We start from the raw sequence: 18,741 nt of genomic DNA, 5'->3' as shown, positions 1-18,741 counted from the left end.
ACTGGAAACTAAAATCATGACAACTATTTCATTTGTATTTCTCTAAGTACACAGAATCAAAATATGTTGAAAAGCTTTCCTAAAGTGCATGTTTTGAATAAATACATAAATAATAATTTCATAAAGCCGAGTACTTATTTTTACAGAGGATGGAATTGTATGCATATATATTTGTATCCATGTGTTTAGGCAAAATAATGGGTGATTTTGTGATATTTACTTCAACCAAGAAATTTAAGGTCTTTGAAATTACTACTTTCAGTCTCTAGCTTTAATTATTATCTCTTTATAGTGGTTAGGATCATGTAAACACCAGTTCATATAGTACGAAGTAAATAAAATTGATTTTGAAGTTTTAAGTGAAGCTTAAAAATACAATAATAGTTACATATAATGTATTTAGTTTAGACTTTTAATAATGATAGAATCTCTAAGCAGAAACTAAGTATTTCTTTTTATTACTTAGTCTTTCTTTTTAGATGACTTTGTATTTTCAACATAGGATAAAATTTTGTCTTCCAGAGTTGTATCAAGATAATCCTCTTCATACTCTGAAATATCTTCCAATATACCCTTGATGGTCTCTGTGTCCATATCTTCATTTCTTGAGGCACTAGTCGATCCTGCAGAATCTGAAGGGAAACTGAATGACATTAATAAAGAATCTTCCCCATGAGCAGAAGGTCAGGAGGGAGACTTTCTCCATTATGAGCAAGGTTCGGGGCAAGCCGGACATTTCTCCTGAATGGTCTCAGGGCAGCTTGGCCACTACCACGTCAAAGCTTATGTGCACCTGTTCTTTAATATTTTCCAGAGAAGGACTTTCTTGATGGGTGTTGGTTTCAGGATCTGAATCATTTAGCCACCACATCTGAGGGTTACTGAGAATAATCTTCAGGCTTTGTCTAGGTTCCCACTGGTTTGATGGAAGGTCTTGCTTGGCTGTATGCATGGAGTGGCCCATTCTTTTCAAAGAGTCCATGTTCTTTAGGCCGAATTTTTTTCCCCAGGAGAACCAAGATGGTGGCATAGGTAAATACCTATACTTGCTGCCTCTCACAACCACATCAAAATTACAACTAAAAGGCAGAACAACTACTACCCAGAACTGCGGGAAAGCTGGCTGAGTGGAAGTTCCACAACTAGAGAGGTGAAGAAAGCACATTGAGACTGGTAGGAAGTGTGGAGGCACTGAAAGTGCTGGCACCTGGATGTGCTGCTCTTTTAACTGGGAGGGAGATACAAGCTCCTGCTTGCTCTGAATTCCAGTTCTGGGTGAGACTCTGGAGGACCCAAACACATATGGAGAGAAACTGGACTGTCTGGCATCAGGACAAGAACACGAGCACGGCTTTCTCTCAGAGGTGCTCACAGCGATCACTGTTCCTGCACGGGGGTGTGGGATGTGGAGACCCAAGGACCTATCCGGTGCAGGGCTGACTGGCAGCCATTGCTATTTGCTCCACCCTGGTGATTCACTGAGTCCCTGTCCCACCCAATTTACAACCCCACCCAAGCTGTGGGCATTGGCTATTGCATATGAATGGCCTGTCCTTTCTCTGCCTAAAACTTGTCAAACTGCAGCTGGGTCATAGAGCCCCAGAGCTTCCAAAAGAAGGCCAAGGCCCAGCAGCAGCAGCCTGCCTTGCTTCACAGCTGGGCCTCATCTGGGCACTTCCAAACCCCATACAAAGAGGAGGAATCTGCAGATGTCTCTGTAGCTCCCGCTGGGCAGCCCCAGACAGTGGCTGACCTTGCACCTCCTTGGAGATCCAAGAGCCAGTGTACCCAGTGGTCAGAGTGAGACCATACCAGTTTACAACTCTTCACAAGCATAAGTGACACACTCAAGGGGCAGACTCAGTGAGTACCAAAGCCCTAGTGAAGCAAGTCCTATCCCATAAGGGTGTCTCCTGCGCAACAGATCTTCCATGTGTAGACACAGCTGGTCCTCACAGTCAATTGGCCTGAAGGTCAATTCCTCCCAGTGATACCAACAACAATCAAGGCTTAACTACAAGACTGTGCAAACAGCCCACAAAGGGGTGCACCAAGAGTGTCCACCTCAGGTGACTGGGGAGGCTGAGCCATGGGTCCTATAAAACAACTACCACACAAGGCCACTCTATCAACTCAAGGAGACTTACCAGCTACCCAATAAATAGAAACAAACACAGGGAAACAGCCAAAATGCAGAGACAAAGAAACAAGTCACAAATGAAATAAATGGAAGAAAGCAAACTACTGGATATAGAGTTCAAAACCACAGTTATAAGGTTATTCAAGAATCTTCTAGAAACCTCCAAGAAATTTAGTGAGACCCTCAAGGGTATGAAAAAGGACCAATCAGAAATTAAGTATACATTGACCGAAATAAAGAATAATATACAGAGATTCAACAGCAGACTAGAGGATCCCAAGAATCAAGTCAAAGATTTGAAATACGAAGAAGCAAAAAACACCCAATCAGAAAAGCAAAAAGAAAAAAGAATCCAAAAATATGAAGATAGTGTGAGGAGCCTCTGGGACAACTTCAAGCGTACCAACATCTGAATTATGGGGGTGCCAGAAGAAGAGAGAGAGCAAGATATTGAAAACCTATTTGAAGAAATAATGACAGGAAACTTCCCCTACCTGGTGAAAGAAATAGACTTACAAGTCCAGGAAGTGCAGAGAACCCCAAACAAAAGGAATCCAAAGAGGACCACACCAAGACACATCATAATTAAAATGCCAAGGGCAAAAGACAGAGAATCTTAAAAGCAGCAAGAGAAGAGAAAAACAGTTAGTTACCTACAAGGGAGTACCCATACAACTGTCAGCTGATTTCTCAACAGAAACTATGCAGGCCAGAAGGGAGTGGCAAGAAATATTCAAAGTGATGAATAGCAAGAACCTACAACCAAGATTACTTTACCCACCAAAGCTATCATTTAGAATTGAAGGTCAGATAAAGAGCTTCACAGACAAGAAAAAGCTAAAGGAGTTCATCACCACCAAAGCAGTATTATATGAAATGCTGAAGGGTATTCTCTAAGAAGAGGAAGAAGAGAAAAAGGTAAAGATGAAAAATTATGAACAACAAAGTGACAACAAATACATATCTATCAACAAGTGAACCTAAAAATCAAATTACTAAAAAACCTGATGAACAGAATAATCTGGTGAATATAATAGCATCAGGGGCATGGAAAGGGAGCAGACTGACAATCCTCAGGGGGAAGGGGTTGTGGGGGCTGCAGGAAGAGATTGGAAGAAGAGCTTACAACTATGGACGAGGTCAGTGGCGGTGGGGGGGGGGGGGGTCATGAAGTGGGGTGGGAACCGGGTGGAGGAGAGCTATGGGAGGAAAAAAGAGGAACATCTGTAATAAGCTGAACAATAAAGATTAAAAAAAAAAAGAATCTTTTCCCCCCTCTCTTTTCTTATTTGGGCTAATTCCTCTCTGCAGTTGATAATATGGGTGATTACCTGATCCATGTTCTTCTCATGCACCTTTAGGCCAAACCAGGCTTCCTGGGCAGTAACTTCCAACTGTAACAAGTTGTAAACTTTTGATGAATCAATATAGAGCTATTTAAATGTTGACAAGCCTTGTTGAGATACAAGCCCTTTCATCATTTCCACTGTAATAATTTCAGATACCTTGAAGCAATTTTCCCCTTAGTTTCTTTTTATTTGAACCAGTCTCTGATGATTTTCTCCATAACAATTTTAAAGCATTTCTGGGCCAAGTTTAATTTCTTTTTCTTCATTGTCAAGGCATTTCAGTTGTTCCAAGCAGAAGAAACACCATATTATATCCAGCTGTAGCACTGCATAGTAATCTACTGAGCCTAATAGTTCTATACAAGACTCACAGAAATATTTGTCAGACCAACAGACGTGGAATAGAAAGGCTATTCCATAGTATTTTCTTTTTAGGAATGTTCTGCCCTTCTTGTGATATCCCACAGCTAACATAAGGGCTTTTCTATGTGCTGGAGGGATTCTGATTTATCTGCCTGTCTGGTTAGCTATGTGCAGGGTCTTGGTTCACCACTATCTCAACTCTCTCTATATATCTCTAGTCTTGGTCCTCTGAGTTCTTTTTTTTCTTTCTTTCTTTCTTTCTTTCTTTCTTTCTTTCTTTCTTTCTTTCTTTCTTTTTTAACTTAGGCCTCATGTTGCTCTTCTTCAACTTGGCATTTTTTTCTCACATCATTTTCAAATTATTTCAGTTGAAGCACCATAGCTTTTACACTGTTCTTCAAGTATTTTTTTGTAGTTGATTTTTTTTCTTGTTTATGACAATTTTGATATAATTTCTTGATATCCAAAGGTTTTAGCAATTTTAGACCGTAGTTATTTGTCAGTGATGTGCAATCAGGTCTCCAACACATTTTTTTTCTATCTTTTCTTAGTCTTGGAGGTAAAAATATACTTCAATTGTAAAATCTTCTGTTATTTTATAATTTTAATGTCAAAGCTCACACTCAATTGCTTTACAACATGTTTTTTTCTACTATCTTTTCTACTTAATTTTCACAACATTCTAGCTTGTCAAAGTACTTAGCAAGGTCCTTCAATTCTAAACCAGCCTCTTGATTTTAATCTACATATGGAGATTCCCAAAGTTGAATTCTGTTCCCTTAAAAACTGGGCCTGCCCTAGCTGGTTTGGATCAGTGGATAGAGCTTCAGTCTTCGGACTGAAGGGTCCCAGGTTCAATTCCCGTCAAGGGCACATGCCCAGGTTGCGGGCTGGATCCCCAGTGGGGGGCGTGCAGGAGGCAGCCAATCAATGATTCTCTCTCATCATTGATGTTTCTATCTCTTTCTCTCTTCCTTCCTCTCTGAAATCAATAAAAATATTTTTTTTTAAAAAAGAGAACTAATTTAGGTTTTCCATTTAAAAAAACAAAAACAAAACAAAACAAAAACAAACAAACAAAAAAAACCTGGGCCTGTTCCAGCAGCCTCCCTTGGCCTTTGACCCACTGGCTGGTCTTAATCTGGACCTGGGGCCTGGAAGCAGGAGCCCGTGCCCCCTGAGGCAGAGCATCCACCATGGCCAAGTACCTGGCTCAGATTTTTGTGATGGGGCATGGGTAGTGGCAAGACCTTTGCCTGGGGCCTGACCAGGAGTTTGCAGCCAGGTGGGCAGCAGCTGATACCCGGGATGTGCTGGACAGCAGTCTGCAGCTGCTTCTAAACTCTCTGGTCTCAGCCTCCAGGAGGCACAAGAGATTCTCAGTGTCTCCAAGCTGAACCCCGATGAGATCCAGAAGCTTCTCATCCTGCCCCTGTAATCCAGAGACTGCACACCTGCCACTGTCTCCCCTCCTCTGCAGAGCTAGGAATACCTATTCAAGGTGAAGGATAAATCTGTGGGCGGTTCCAGTAAAAGGTGCTCTGAGCAAAGGAAAGCATGGAGGAGGTGCTCATATCCAGGCCCAGAAGGACAGAGAGAAGGATCAGAGGCTCCAAATAGGACTACTTGCTCCTCCCACCCCGCCCTGCCCCCCACCTCTAATTTATAGCTCTGTAATGAATGTCTTTTCCACAAAAACAAAAACAAACAAACTGAGACAATTTTGCTTTGAGACATCTCTTTTGTCATCCTATGGCATCAGGGCATCTGCCATGACCCAACAATTACCTGGATGAGCAGAGAGGCCACTGTTTTTATTCTGGGTGAGCCTGACCCCACCCCCAGCCCCATTCAATGTACTTTGATTACATGTCAGTGACTCTAACAAATGTTCCACTGGATTTTTGCATTGCCTTATTACACACACACACACACACACACACACACACACACATACACACACACACACACAAATACGAAAGCAAATACAATAATTTTAGTTATTTTGATAATAAGATTCCTGAAATTTATGAAGATAATAAAGTTGTAAATATAGGATTGAGGATATTCACACATGATTTTCTTCTTTCTACCATTAAGATCCTTGACTTTTTTTTAATTGTTTTGATTGTTTTCATATTTCAGCAAATATATTTTGGTTTTCTTTGAGTAACAGAATGACAGTAGAAGGAAAGAGCTTTTGTCATTTAACTTACACCGGATTGGGATTCAACCATTCAGAACAATATGGGTACAAAAAAAAGTGACGCAGCTGCAAATGTTTTTTCTTAACGTACAGCCTTTCAGAGGAGGTTTGGTCAAGGAAATGATTGATTTTTCTTCTTTTTTTTAAATCTTTATTGTTCAAATTATTACAGATGTTCCTCTTTCCCCCCCATAGCTTAACACCTATTTGTCTTTACCACTTGATTGCTATGGCTCCTTGTCACTAGGGGTTACACTTTATTTGCTTTTATATCACCAGATTTCACAATGTTGAGGTGATCACAAAAAATTACTTGTTGATAATTGCCCTGGCCAGTGTGGTTCAGTTGATTGAGCACTGACCCATGCACTGTGTGGTTGCTGGTCAATTCCCCTGAAGGGCACATGCCCAGGTTGTGAGATCTATCCCCAGTAGGGGGTGTGCAGGGGACAGCCCATCCATGTTTCTCTCTCATTTATGTTTCCCTCTCTCTTTCTCTCCTTTCCTCTCTCTCTAAAATAAATAAAAACATTTTTAAAACATTACCTGTTGAATGGTGAACATTCATTATTAACAATATCCCAATCTATGAATGTAGACCAAAGAGAAAGAATTGATCACAGCACTGGTAGGGGCTTCAGGCTATGTGTATAAACTGCAAGGGGTAATGAAGGGACTGGGCAAGAAGTAGGGGCAAAAGGAGACATTTAATCCTAGAAATACCTTGCCAAAATGCGGATAAAACAGACTGATAAGGTGAAATTTGAATTTGTAACAACAATGAATAAAATAATTTTCTCTAGATTTACTAAACATTGTCTCATTACCTAAGGTGTCTCATTGGTACAGAAGTTCAGAAACTCTGAATGGACCAAAATATCCCTGATGGATATAAGTCTAGGGCAGTGGTCGGCAAACTGCAGCTCTGTTGACTAATGAGTTTGCCGACCACTGCCTTAGGGAAAAACACTTAAAAAACATTTTAATAATGTACTAATGTCTTTAACCTGAAGTCGAAACTTCTGGGTAAGGGTAATGCCTTACGCGGTGGTCGGCAAACTCATTAGTCAACAGAGCGGCAAACTGTGGCTCGCGAGCCACAGTTTGCCCACCACTGGTCTAGGGGATCTGGGGCTTTTGGAAATATTTTCTACCTCTTTCTGTACAGATTCATAAATTGGGGTGAGGGTGATTTGAATGCAGCAACTCTGCTTTTTATGTATTTACACTGAAATATTTTAGAATTCCATTTATATAAGGTGACTCTAAACCAGAGTCTGTATATAAATATGTTGACTAAGTATAATTATCAATTGGATAAATTTACTCTCAAAAGTGCAGAAGGCCAGGAATGGGGCAGGGGCTTGGTGAAGGAGAGTAAAAGGGGGGGGAAATGGGGAACATGTGTAATGCTGTCAACAATAAAAAAATAAATGAAAAGTGTCCTAAGTTTAAATAATAAATTACATATTGGTTTTATTGCAAGTTTATTTTACTTATATTTGCTCTAATTATAAGACTTTTATCTATTTTACCAGCTACAAAAGAACCCAATTTTCTGGACAAGGACCATGCTTCTCTCATGAAAACAAATTTTTATAGTTGATTGCATTGGACTTTCTGTTAAAATCCTGATTTCACCACTATGGGAGTTCAGGAAAATTATTTAACTTTAAACTTCATTTTTTTTCATCCATAAAGTATAAAAAATTATAGTACCTAATAGGGTGAGACAAATAAATAAATATATGCAGAAGTTTGAGCATTATGCTTAGAATATATGTTACTTAGTTTCTTACACATTTTAGTTATAACACAAATTGATAAACACACTACAACACATGTTATGAGTTCAAAGGAAAAGTTATAACTTCAGAGAAAGGGGTGGAATTGGGTCAAAGAAAAATTTGTCTCAATTTTTAAAGGAGACACTCAGCACTTGAATGACAAAATGCAATCAGGATAGTGAAGGAAACATGGAAAAACATTTTTAAAAACTGTATATTTAATACAGAAAATTATAGATAATTCATTTGGTAGGATTTGAGAATAAGAGAAAATTTAAAAACAGATTGATAAATCTTAATACAACTACATTGTTTCTCAGCTGTGAAGAGAAGTCTTGTCTGAATTTGAGTCTTGTTTTTTTCCCAAACTAGATAGATATCTTGTGTAGATTACTTAGACTTTATATGCATTAATTATTTTAGCTATAAAATTAAGTGTAATAGTTTCTACTTTATAAGGTTGTTTCAAAAATAAGATAAAATAAATATATATTCATATAGATATAGCACATAGACATGCATACACACATGTATAACATATAGAATAATTTTTTACATGTAGTAAGTATTCATTGAGACATATTTCAATATCAAAATTTTAATAATATAATCAAAGATAGTGTCAAGAAAGTAATGGGATAGGTTCATTAAAAACTGATGTTTTTAAACCTTAGGCAATCCACTACATTGAGAGACATAAGCAATGGTAGAGATATAGTCTAAAAAAATGAAACATACAATTCTAAAGCTACTAAATTTTAGGTGCCTGTGAAACATGTAGTTATAGTTGTTCATGGGACAATTATGAGTCTTAGGGCTTTTGGAAGTGGCCAAAAAACTAACCCTGGAGTGTGCTCTAGTGAAGGCTGGGATGCATGGAGACTAACAGTAGAAAGCACAGCCGTGGATAAAACAATTTTCCCACGGCCTCTGGGCTCTTGAGTGGCAAATTTGGGATCCAAAGGTTAGCTTAATGAATGCAGGTGACTTCACTTGTAACTCAATTACCTGTACAGTGATGGGCTAGGGTTAGAGAAGCCTTATTGTTCCTCTATCATGAACACTCTGTTAATTTTTTCAGAACCTCACAAACTAATTTTGAGTATGAACAGCTGATTTGAGCATAATTTATCTGTTAACACAAGTAGGTAGGGAAAAAATTATTCTGAAGGCCTTTTACCATGTTGAAACAATATTCATGTGCAATTGATTTTTTTAAAAATTGATTTTACTATCAATTCTTCAAAATTGATTTCTTTTTTCAAAAATGTATTCCTATATTCCATAAACATCTGTCAGGGAAAAATGAAGAGACTGAAAGTTCAATATGTTCAATAATAAGAATGATAGTGTACTTTGTGTAGCATTGTAGATTTCTGTGACCTATTACATATATAGAATACATACACAAATTTTATGAACTATTTCTTTTATACTGATTAAAATTTTTACACTTATAAAAATCATCTTTTCTTTTTTCTTTCTAAATTAAATTTATTGGGCTGACATTGGTTAAAAAGATTAGGTTTCAAATGTACAATTCTACAATACATCTTTTGTAGATTGCATTGTTTGCCCAACATCTAAAGTCAAATCTTCCATCACCATGTATTTGATCCCCTCTACCCTTTACTACCCTTTCAACCCCTTTTCCTCTGGTAACCATCATACTATTGTCTGTGTCTATGAGTTTTTGTTTGTTTTAGAGCTAAAACTTAGGATTTATGTATATGTTATTTGCCAAAATATTTGTCTTGGGAATGGATGGGATACAATTATAATAAGATACCTTTCCATTAAGATGTAGCTAATAAGCCAAAACCGGTTTGGCTCAGTGGATAGAGCGTCGGCCTGCGGACTCAAGGGTTCCAGGTTTGATTCCGGTCAAGGGCATGTACCTTGGTTGCAGGCACATCCCCAGTAGGGGGTGTGCAGGAGGCAGCTGATCGATGTTTCTAACTCTCTATCCCTCTCTCTTCCTCTCTGTAAAAAATCAATAAAATATATTATAAAAAATAAAAAAAGATGTAGCTAATAAGAAGGAACTATTAAAAATAAGCATTATAGCCGAAACCGGTTTGGCTCAGTGGATAGAGCGTCGGCCTGCGGACTCAAGGGTCCCAGATTCGATTCCGGTCAAGGGCATGTACCTTGGTTGTGGACACATCCCCAGTGGGGGGTGTGCAGGAGGCAGCTGATGGATGTTTCTCTCTCATCGATATTTCTAACTCTCTATCTCTCTCTCTTCCTCTCTGTAAAAAACAATAAAATATATTTAAAAAAATAAGCATTATAATTTTATAAATAGTCTATCATTCACTCATTTTACTTACATTTTTCCCATTTTCTTTTAAATATGTTTTTTTAAATTTATCTTTATTGTTGAAAGTATTTCATATGTTCCCTTTTTTCCCATTGATGCCCTCCCCTGCACCTCACCCCTAGGCCTTCACCACACTGTCCGTGTCCATGGTTTATGCATATATACATATAAATTCTTGGTTAATCTCTCCCTGCCCAACCTCATACCCCCTCCTTCCATCTGAGATTCAACAGTCTGTTCCATGTTTCTATGTCTCTGAATCTATTTTATGCATTGGTTTATTTTGTTCATTAGATTCCACATATGAGTAACATCATGTGATACTTGTTTTTCTATAACTGGCTTATTTTGCTTAGCATAATATTCTCCAGGTCCCTCCATGCTGTCTCAAAAGTTAAGAGATCCTTCTTTTTTATAGCAGCATAGTATTCCATGGTATAAATGTGCCACAGCTTTTTTATCCACTCATCTAATGATGGGTGCACTTAAGCTTTTTCCAGATCTTAGCTATTGTATATTGCACTGCTATAAAAGAAAGGTGCATAAGTTCTTTCTGATTGGTGTTTTGGGTTTCTTAGGATATATTCCTAGCAGTAGGATCACTGGGTTCCTAAATGGTGGTTCCATTTTTAATTTTTTGAGGAAACTACATACTATTTTCCATAATGGTTGTATTAGTCTGTATTCCCACCATCAGTGTACTAGGTTTCTCTTTCTTCCATATCCTCACTATCACTTGTCATATATACTGAGGGGCCAGATTATTATGATCTCTGAATGCATAATAATCTGGCCACTCAGTGTATATCCTATATAATAAAAGGCTAATATGCAAATTGTCCCCTCTACCAGGAGTTCGACCAGCAGGCAGGCCGGCCAACCGCCCATGTTCCCTCCCCCTGGCCAAGCTGATCGGACCCCACCCATGCATAAATTCATGCACCTATATAATCTGGCCACTCAGTGTATGTTGGTTTGTTGATGGTAGACATTCTGATAGGTGTCAGGTGATACCTCATTGTCATTTTAATTTGTATCTCTCTGATGACTAGTGACTTGAGCATTTTCTTTTTTTTTTATGTCTCTTGGCATCCTATATGTCCACTTTGAAAAAGTATCTGTTTAGGTCCTTTGCCCATTTTTTTTATTGAATTGTTTGTTTTCCTTTTGTTAAGTTGTATGAGTTCCTTATATAATTTGGAACTTAACCCCTTATCAGATATTTCATTGTTCTCCCATTAAGTGGGTTCCCCTTTTTTGTTGATGGTTTCTTTTGCTGTGCAGAAGCTTTTATTTTGATGCAATCTCATATGTTTATTTTCTCCCTTGTTTCCCTTGCCCTAGGAGATGTATCAGCAAACACATTGCTATGAGAGATGTTTGAGATTTTTCCGCCTATGTTTTCTTCTAGGATTTTTATGGCTTCATGACTTAACATCATTAAAATGTCCACATTACTCAAAGCAATCTATAGATTAAATGCAATCCCTATTAAAATACCGATGCCATATTTCACAGATCTAGAGCAAAACCTCAAAAATTCATATGGAATCAAAAAAGACCCTGAACTGCCCTGACTGGTTTGGCTCAGTGGATAGAGCATCAGCCTGCGGACTGAAGGGTCCCAGGTTCGAAACCAGTCAAAGGCATGTACCTTGTTTACGGGCACATCCCCAGTAGGGGGTGTGCAGGAGGCAGCTGATCGATGTTTCTCTCTCATTGATGTTTCTAACTCTCTATTCCTTCTCCCTTCCTCTCTGTAAAAAAAAAAAAAAAAAACCCACAATAAAATATATTAAAAAGACCCTGAATAGCTGCAGCAATCTTGAGAAAGAAGAACAAAGTTGGAGAGATCACAATACCAGATATCAAGTTATGCTACAAAGCCACTGTAATAAAAACAGCCTGGTACTGGCAAACAAACAGGCATTTCGACCAGTAGAACAGAATAGAGAGCACAGAAATTGACCCAAGCCATTATGCTCAATTAATATTGGACAAAGGAGGCAAGGGCATACAATGGAGTAAAGACAGTCTCTTCAATAAATGGTGTTTGGAAAATTGGACAGATATATGTGAAAAACGAAACAAGACCACCAACTTACACCATACACAAAAATAAACGCAAAATAGATAAAGGACTTAAACATAAGACGGGAAACCATAAAAATCCTAGAAGAAATTATAAGTAATGAAATCCCCAACATCTCTCATAGCAATATTTTAAATATGTTTTTATTGACATTTTTATACAAAGAGGAAGGAAGAGGGAGAGAGAAACATCAATATCTTGCCTCCTGTAAACACCCCAACAGGGGGAATCAAACCAGTGACTTTTTGGTACATGGGACAATGCTCAACCACCTGAGCCACACCTGCCAGGGCTCATTTTACTTACATTTTTTTCAAGCTCTGATGCTCCCTTGTGCTATTGCTGTTATTTTTTTAAGTATTCAGCTCTGAAGAATATTCTTCTACTTTTGTATCTACTTCCTAAGTACTCTTTTATACTTTTATTTGGTCTTGTTTCCTGCCCTTTCCATTAAACTATGTATATTTGGTTACCTTAAATTATAATCACTAAATCCAACAAAGTTAATCCATTCTTACATTCTTTGCATTAGTTAGCATATGCATCATGACCAAGTGTTATAATTCATAGTGTTTACTAGTAAACAACTTTCTTCTGTTGTTAATCCTCACCCAAGGATATTTTTCCATTGATTTTTAGAGAGAGGGGAAGGGAGAAGGAGTAACAGAGAGAAACATCGATGTGAGAGAGAGACACATCCATTGGTTGCCTCCAGCATGCACCCAGACCTAGCCCTGGGATCTAGCCTGCAACCGAGGTTTGTGTCCTTGAGAGAATCAAACCCAAGATCCTACTGTGTCAAGTATATCCCGGGCAAGTGTTTCAACACCTTCAGTCCTTGGGCTGACGCTTTACTCACTGAGCCAAACCAGATAGGGCTAAACAAACAACTTTATGTCACAATTTCTGTGGGTTGAGAATCTGAGCATAGTTTACCTGGATCCTCTGATTGTGTCTCTCACAGGTGCAATCGAGTCATTCGCCAAGGCTGAAATGATCTTAGGGCACAATTGAAGGTGAATCTGCTTTCATGTTCACTTAAGTGGTTGTTGACTGAATTCAGTTTATTGTGCGCTATTGTACGGAAGGCGATGAAAATGAGTTATCGTTTATTAAATAATCACTGTGTCAGGGAATGTTAATGCACACACTTTAACTATTTTGTTTAAATAGATTCTATCAGTGCATATAATTAATTTTATTAAGATTAATACTGTATAATCCTGGAATAAAAGTGCAAAGATAAGGCAGAAATTGGACTGATGCAGCCATACTCAAGGAATGCCAAGGATTGCTGGCAACCACCATAAGCTAGGAAGAGATTCTTCTCTATAACCTTCAGAGGCAGCATAGCTCTGCTGACACCTTCATTTTTGGGTTGCTAACATCCAGTACTCTTGAGAGAATGAATTTCTGTTGTTTTAAACTATCCAGATTGTGGTAATTTGTTATGGAAGCCCTAGGAAACTAATAAGTCAATTTAATTCTGCAGTGAAATATTACGGAACTGATGAAGTCCTATGCCAAGTTCTCTAAATTGCTATATCAGGGATGTGTACTTATTCCTTTATCTTCTTTTCAAATATAAACTTGAGTAGGAGAGTGAGGAGAAAAGGGAGCAGGTGTGTAATTTATTGTTTCATTAAATATCGACATATTGTGTCCTCACTAGGAAGGCCATAATTTATTAACATAAATATCCCAGCAATTATAAATGCACTCTGGAAAATTTGCTGAAGAGGACATTTTAAGTTTGAACAAATAAAATCATCAAAAATGTTGGAGTTTTATCTTCTTAGTATTGGTATGGCTTCTGGTTTTATGGTTACTCCTTCAGAGTATTTGTTGTCATTTCTAAATATGTAATGTCTCTTCCCTCACTAGTCTGTGAGCCCCGTGTTTAGAAGGACCAAACTATGATGCTTGTTTTTATTATCCTCTGTTTTTTTTTAAATGTCTGACATATGAGTATGTTCAATAAAAAACTTTTTGAATATGAATCATTATATTCATGTGCAATTTGTTTTAGGTATTCAGGACACTAAAGCAATATTTTTAGGATACATCATTGTGAAAATCAAAAATATGTAGTCATGAGACTGACAAGATATCTAGTAGGAGAGAGGAATAGAAGCTTCAGGAAAAAGAGTGCAAATGGCCACTAATCTACACATAAACATATATCTCTTAAAATATTCAAAAGAACAACCATAACAAGTTTTTATTTCTCCCTGTTGATTGGAAAAAAATGAGATAAATAAAAATACCTAAGAACAGAGAGATCCTGGAGAAGAGAAACTGACATATGTGATAGTAAAAAGACAACCATGCACATTACATGATTTAAAAAAAAAAAAATCTACCTTGGTTGCTTCCAGATGGTGGCATTTTATTTTATTTGTTTGTTATTGCTAACATGTATATTCTAAGTATTAATCCATAAATCTTTACTATTTTTATCTTAAAATTAATAATATATAATGCCTAATCAAATTAATTTCAATTTATTACTTAATCTTAAGAGTCTTAAGCAGTGACATCATTTTATTAACAGTAACTGCCATCACTGCCATTTTCATTATTGCAAAATCATCAAGAGACAGTCTGCGTTATGAAAATACACAAAGCTCAAGATGGGATTCTGGAGATTAACAATATTTGCAGTCTCAGACAAAAATTCTGTGTGTATAATTGTGTATTTACATACACCCAATATGAAACTAGGAGGCTTTCATGTTCTTATTTGTTTTATAATTATGCATGTAATCACTAAGTGCTTGATGTTCTGTGAGTAGAGTGTGATCTATAAGGAACAAGTAAATCAACAATCTTCAGAAGGGAATGATCTGATAAATGATCAAAATGATTCAATAGGTGAACCCAAGTTCAGATTATCCTAACTAATAGAATGTAGCTTTATCTTAATGAATTGAAGGTCAAGAAGCTTCTTTTAATTAGATTGTTATTGATTTAAATATTACTTAACTCTTATGAAGATACAGTTGGATACTCAGGTATCTTGATTTTATTTTGCAAAATTCTAATGTAAGGGGAAAATATATGTGGCTTAACATCAATCTATTAAATCCTTAAAACTCCAACATATGTTTATTGGACTTATCATGGTGATCAGTTCATTAGGTATTTAAATGTTGAATAATGATACTGTACAACTAAAATTAATATTGTCTGTTAAGTAAATTTTAATTTTAAAAACATAGATTTAATTTTAAATTAATTAAAAACAAAGATTATTTTAAAAAATCAAAGGTATAGCATTACAACACCGCTGGGGCCGCGCTCTCTGGCCGCCGCCACCACCACCCCTGCCCTTGCCGCCCGTGCACATTAAAGAGCCAACACCATGACTGACTCCAAGTACTTCACAACCAATAAAAAAGGAGAAATCTTTGAATTAAAGGCTGAACTCAACAATGAAAAGAAAGAAAAGCAGAAGGAGGCTGTGAAGAAAGTGATTGCTGCTATGACTGTGGGGAAGGATGTCAGCTCTCTCTTTCCGGATGTAGTGAACTGTATGCAGACTGACAACCTGGAACTAAAGAAGCTGGTGTATCTCTACTTGATGAACTATGCCAAGAGTCAGCCAGACATGGCCATTATGGCTGTCAACAGCTTTGTGAAGGACTGTGAAGATCCCAATCCTCTGATTCGGGCCTTGGCAGTTAGAACCATGGGATGCATCTGAGTGGACAAGATCACAGAATATCTCTGTGAGCTTCTCCGAAAGTGCTTGAAGGATGAAGATCCCTGTGTTCGGAAAACAGCAGCAGTCTGCGTGGCAAAACGCCACGATATCAATGCCCAAATGGTGGAAGATCAGGGATTTCTGGATTCTCTGCGGGATCTCATAGCAGATTCAAATCCAATGGTGGTGGCTAATGCTATAGCAGCATTATCTGAAATCAGTGAATCTCACCCAAACAGCAACTTACTCGATCTGGACCCACAGAACATTAATAAGCTGCTGACAGCCCTGAATGAGTGCTCTGAATGGGGCCAGATTTTCATCCTGGACTGCCTGTCCAATTACAACCCTAAAGATGACCGGGAAGCTCAGAGCATCTGTGAGCGGGTAACTCCCCGGCTATCTCATGCCAACTCAGCAGTGGTGCTTTCAGCAGTGAAAGTCCTAATGAAATTTCTAGAGTTGTTACCCAAGGACTCTGACTACTACAATATGCTGCTGAAGAAGTTGGCCTCTCCGCTTGTCACTTTGCTGTCTGGGGAGCCAGAGGTGCAGTATGTCGCCCTGAGGAACATCCACCTAATTGTTCAGAAAAGGCCTGAAATCTTAAAGCAGGAAATCAAAGTCTTCTTTGTGAAGTATAATGATCCCATCTATGTTAAACTAGAGAAGTTGGGCATCATGATTCATTTGGCATCTCAAGCTAATATTGCTCAGGTTCTGGCAGAGCTAAAGGAACATGCCACGGAGGTGGATGTTGACTTTGTTCGCAAAGTTGTGCGGGCCTTTGGAAGGTGTGCCATCAAGGTGGAGCAATCGGCAGAATGTTGTGTGAGCACATTGCTTGATCTCATCCAAACCAAAGTAAATCATGTGGTCCAAGAGGCGATAGTTGTCATCAGGGACATCTTCCGCAAGTATCCCAACAAGTATGAAAGTATCATTGCCACTCTGTGTGAGAACTTAGACTCGCTGGATGAACCAGACGCTCGAGCAGCTATGATTTGGATTGTGGGAGAATATGCTGAACGGATTGACAATGCAGATGAGTTACTAGAGAGCTTCCTGGAGGGTTTTCATGATGAGAGCACCCAGGTGCAGCTCACTCTGCTTACTGCCATAGTGAAGCTGTTTCTCAAGAAACCATCAGAAACACAGGAGCGGGTATAGCAGGTCTTGAGTTTGGCAACACAGGATTCTGATAATCCTGACCTTCGAGATAGGGGCTATATTGATTGGCAGCTTCTGTCAACCGACCTTGTCACAGCCAAAGAAGTAGTCTTGTCTGAGAAGCCACTCATCTCTGAGGAGACAGATCTTATTGAGCCAACTCTGCTGGATGAGCTTATCTGCCACATTGGTCCTTTGGCCTCTGTGTACCACAAGCCTCCCAATGCTTTTATGGAAGGAAGTCACGGAATCCATCGCAAACACTTGCCAATACATCATGGGAGCACTGATGCAGGTGACAGCCCTGTTGGCACCACCACTGCCACCAACCTGGAACAGACTCAGGTTATTCCCTCTCAAGGTGACCTCTTAGGGGACCTTTTAAACCTCGATCTCGGTCCACCAGTCAATGTGCAACAGGTATCCTCCATGCAGGTGGGAGCAGTGGATCTATTGGGAGGAGGACTAGATAGTCTGCTTGGCAGTGACCTCGGCGGGGGCATTGGAGGAAGTCCGGCAGTGGGACAGTCCTTCATTCCATCATCAGTGCCTGCAACCTTTGCTCCTTCACCTACTCCTGCTGTGGTCAGCAGTAGTCTGAATGATCTATTTGAACTCTCTTCAGGGGTAGGCATGGTACATGGTGGATATGTGGCTCCTAAGGCTGTCTGGCTGCCTGCAGTAAAGGCCAAAGGCTTGGAGATTTCTGGAACATTTACTCATCGTCAGGGGCACATCAAATGAACTTCACCAACAAAGCTCTGCAGCGTATGACAGACTTTGCAATCCAGTTTAACAAGAATAGCTTTGACGTCATCCCTAGCACTCCTCTGGCCATCCATACACCATTGATGCCAAATCAGAGCATTGATGTCTCCCTGCCTCTCAACATCTTGGGTCCAGTCATGAAGGTGGAACTTCTGAATAACCTACAGGTAGCTGTGAAAAACAATATTGATGTCTTCTACTTCAGCTGCCTCATCCCACTCAATGTGCTTTTTGTAGAAGATGGCAAAATGGAGCGCCAGGTCTTTCTTGCAACATGGACGGATATTCCCAATGAAAATGAACTTCAGTTCCAGATTAGGGAATGTCATTTAAATGCTGACACTGTTTCCAGCAAGTTGCAAAACAACAATGTTTATACTATTGCCAAGAGGAATGTGGAAGGGCAGGACATGCTGTACCAATCTCTGAAGCTCACTAATGGCATTTGGATCTTGGCTGAGCTACGTATCCAGCCTGGAAACCCCAACTATACGCTGTCGCTGAAGTGCAGAGCCCCTGAAGTCTCTCAGTACATCTATCAGGTCTACGACAGTATTTTGAAATAATAATAGACTGCCCTGGTGCCCACTGGCCACCCTGTGAACCAGGTGCAAGCCAAGAACTCTTAACTAGAAGAAATTGTTTTGCCGAGTAGAAGCTGAACCTAAATATACTGAGGCCACCCACCAAGGTAGTGACTAGTCTAACCTGTGCTAAATTAGGCCGCAACCTGTTGGATAGTGTTAGCTTTCTGTGAACTTTGTAACCATTGCTTCAGTCACTTCCCACCTTTGCCTCCTGCTGCTGCTGTCTGTCTGTCCTTACCTGTGGGCTTCT

The 18,741-nt window shown here is 39.0% G+C and overlaps 1 protein-coding gene and 1 pseudogene across 1 annotated transcript; one reads left to right on the top strand and one right to left on the bottom strand.

The window, feature by feature from the left end:
• Window positions 1–462: 462 nt before the first annotated feature.
• LOC103289706 (NEDD8 ultimate buster 1-like) lies at window positions 463–6,622 on the bottom strand (annotated as a pseudogene).
• Window positions 6,623–15,597: 8,975 nt separating this feature from the next.
• LOC103289707 (AP-1 complex subunit beta-1-like) lies at window positions 15,598–18,482 on the top strand. Its single transcript, XM_054719837.1, is given in 2 exon segments — window positions 15,598–17,872; window positions 17,875–18,482. Coding segments are annotated over 2 exon segments (2,844 nt in total). The 5' UTR covers window positions 15,598–15,624; the 3' UTR covers window positions 18,471–18,482.
• The last annotated feature ends 259 nt before the right edge of the window (window positions 18,483–18,741 follow it).

The sequence above is a fragment of the Eptesicus fuscus genome, chromosome 8 (assembly GCF_027574615.1).
Source record: "Eptesicus fuscus isolate TK198812 chromosome 8, DD_ASM_mEF_20220401, whole genome shotgun sequence".
Classification (NCBI taxonomy): domain Eukaryota; kingdom Metazoa; phylum Chordata; class Mammalia; order Chiroptera; family Vespertilionidae; genus Eptesicus; species Eptesicus fuscus.
Note: the sequence above shows the minus strand (reverse complement) of the source record. Positions and strands in the feature narration are given on the sequence as shown.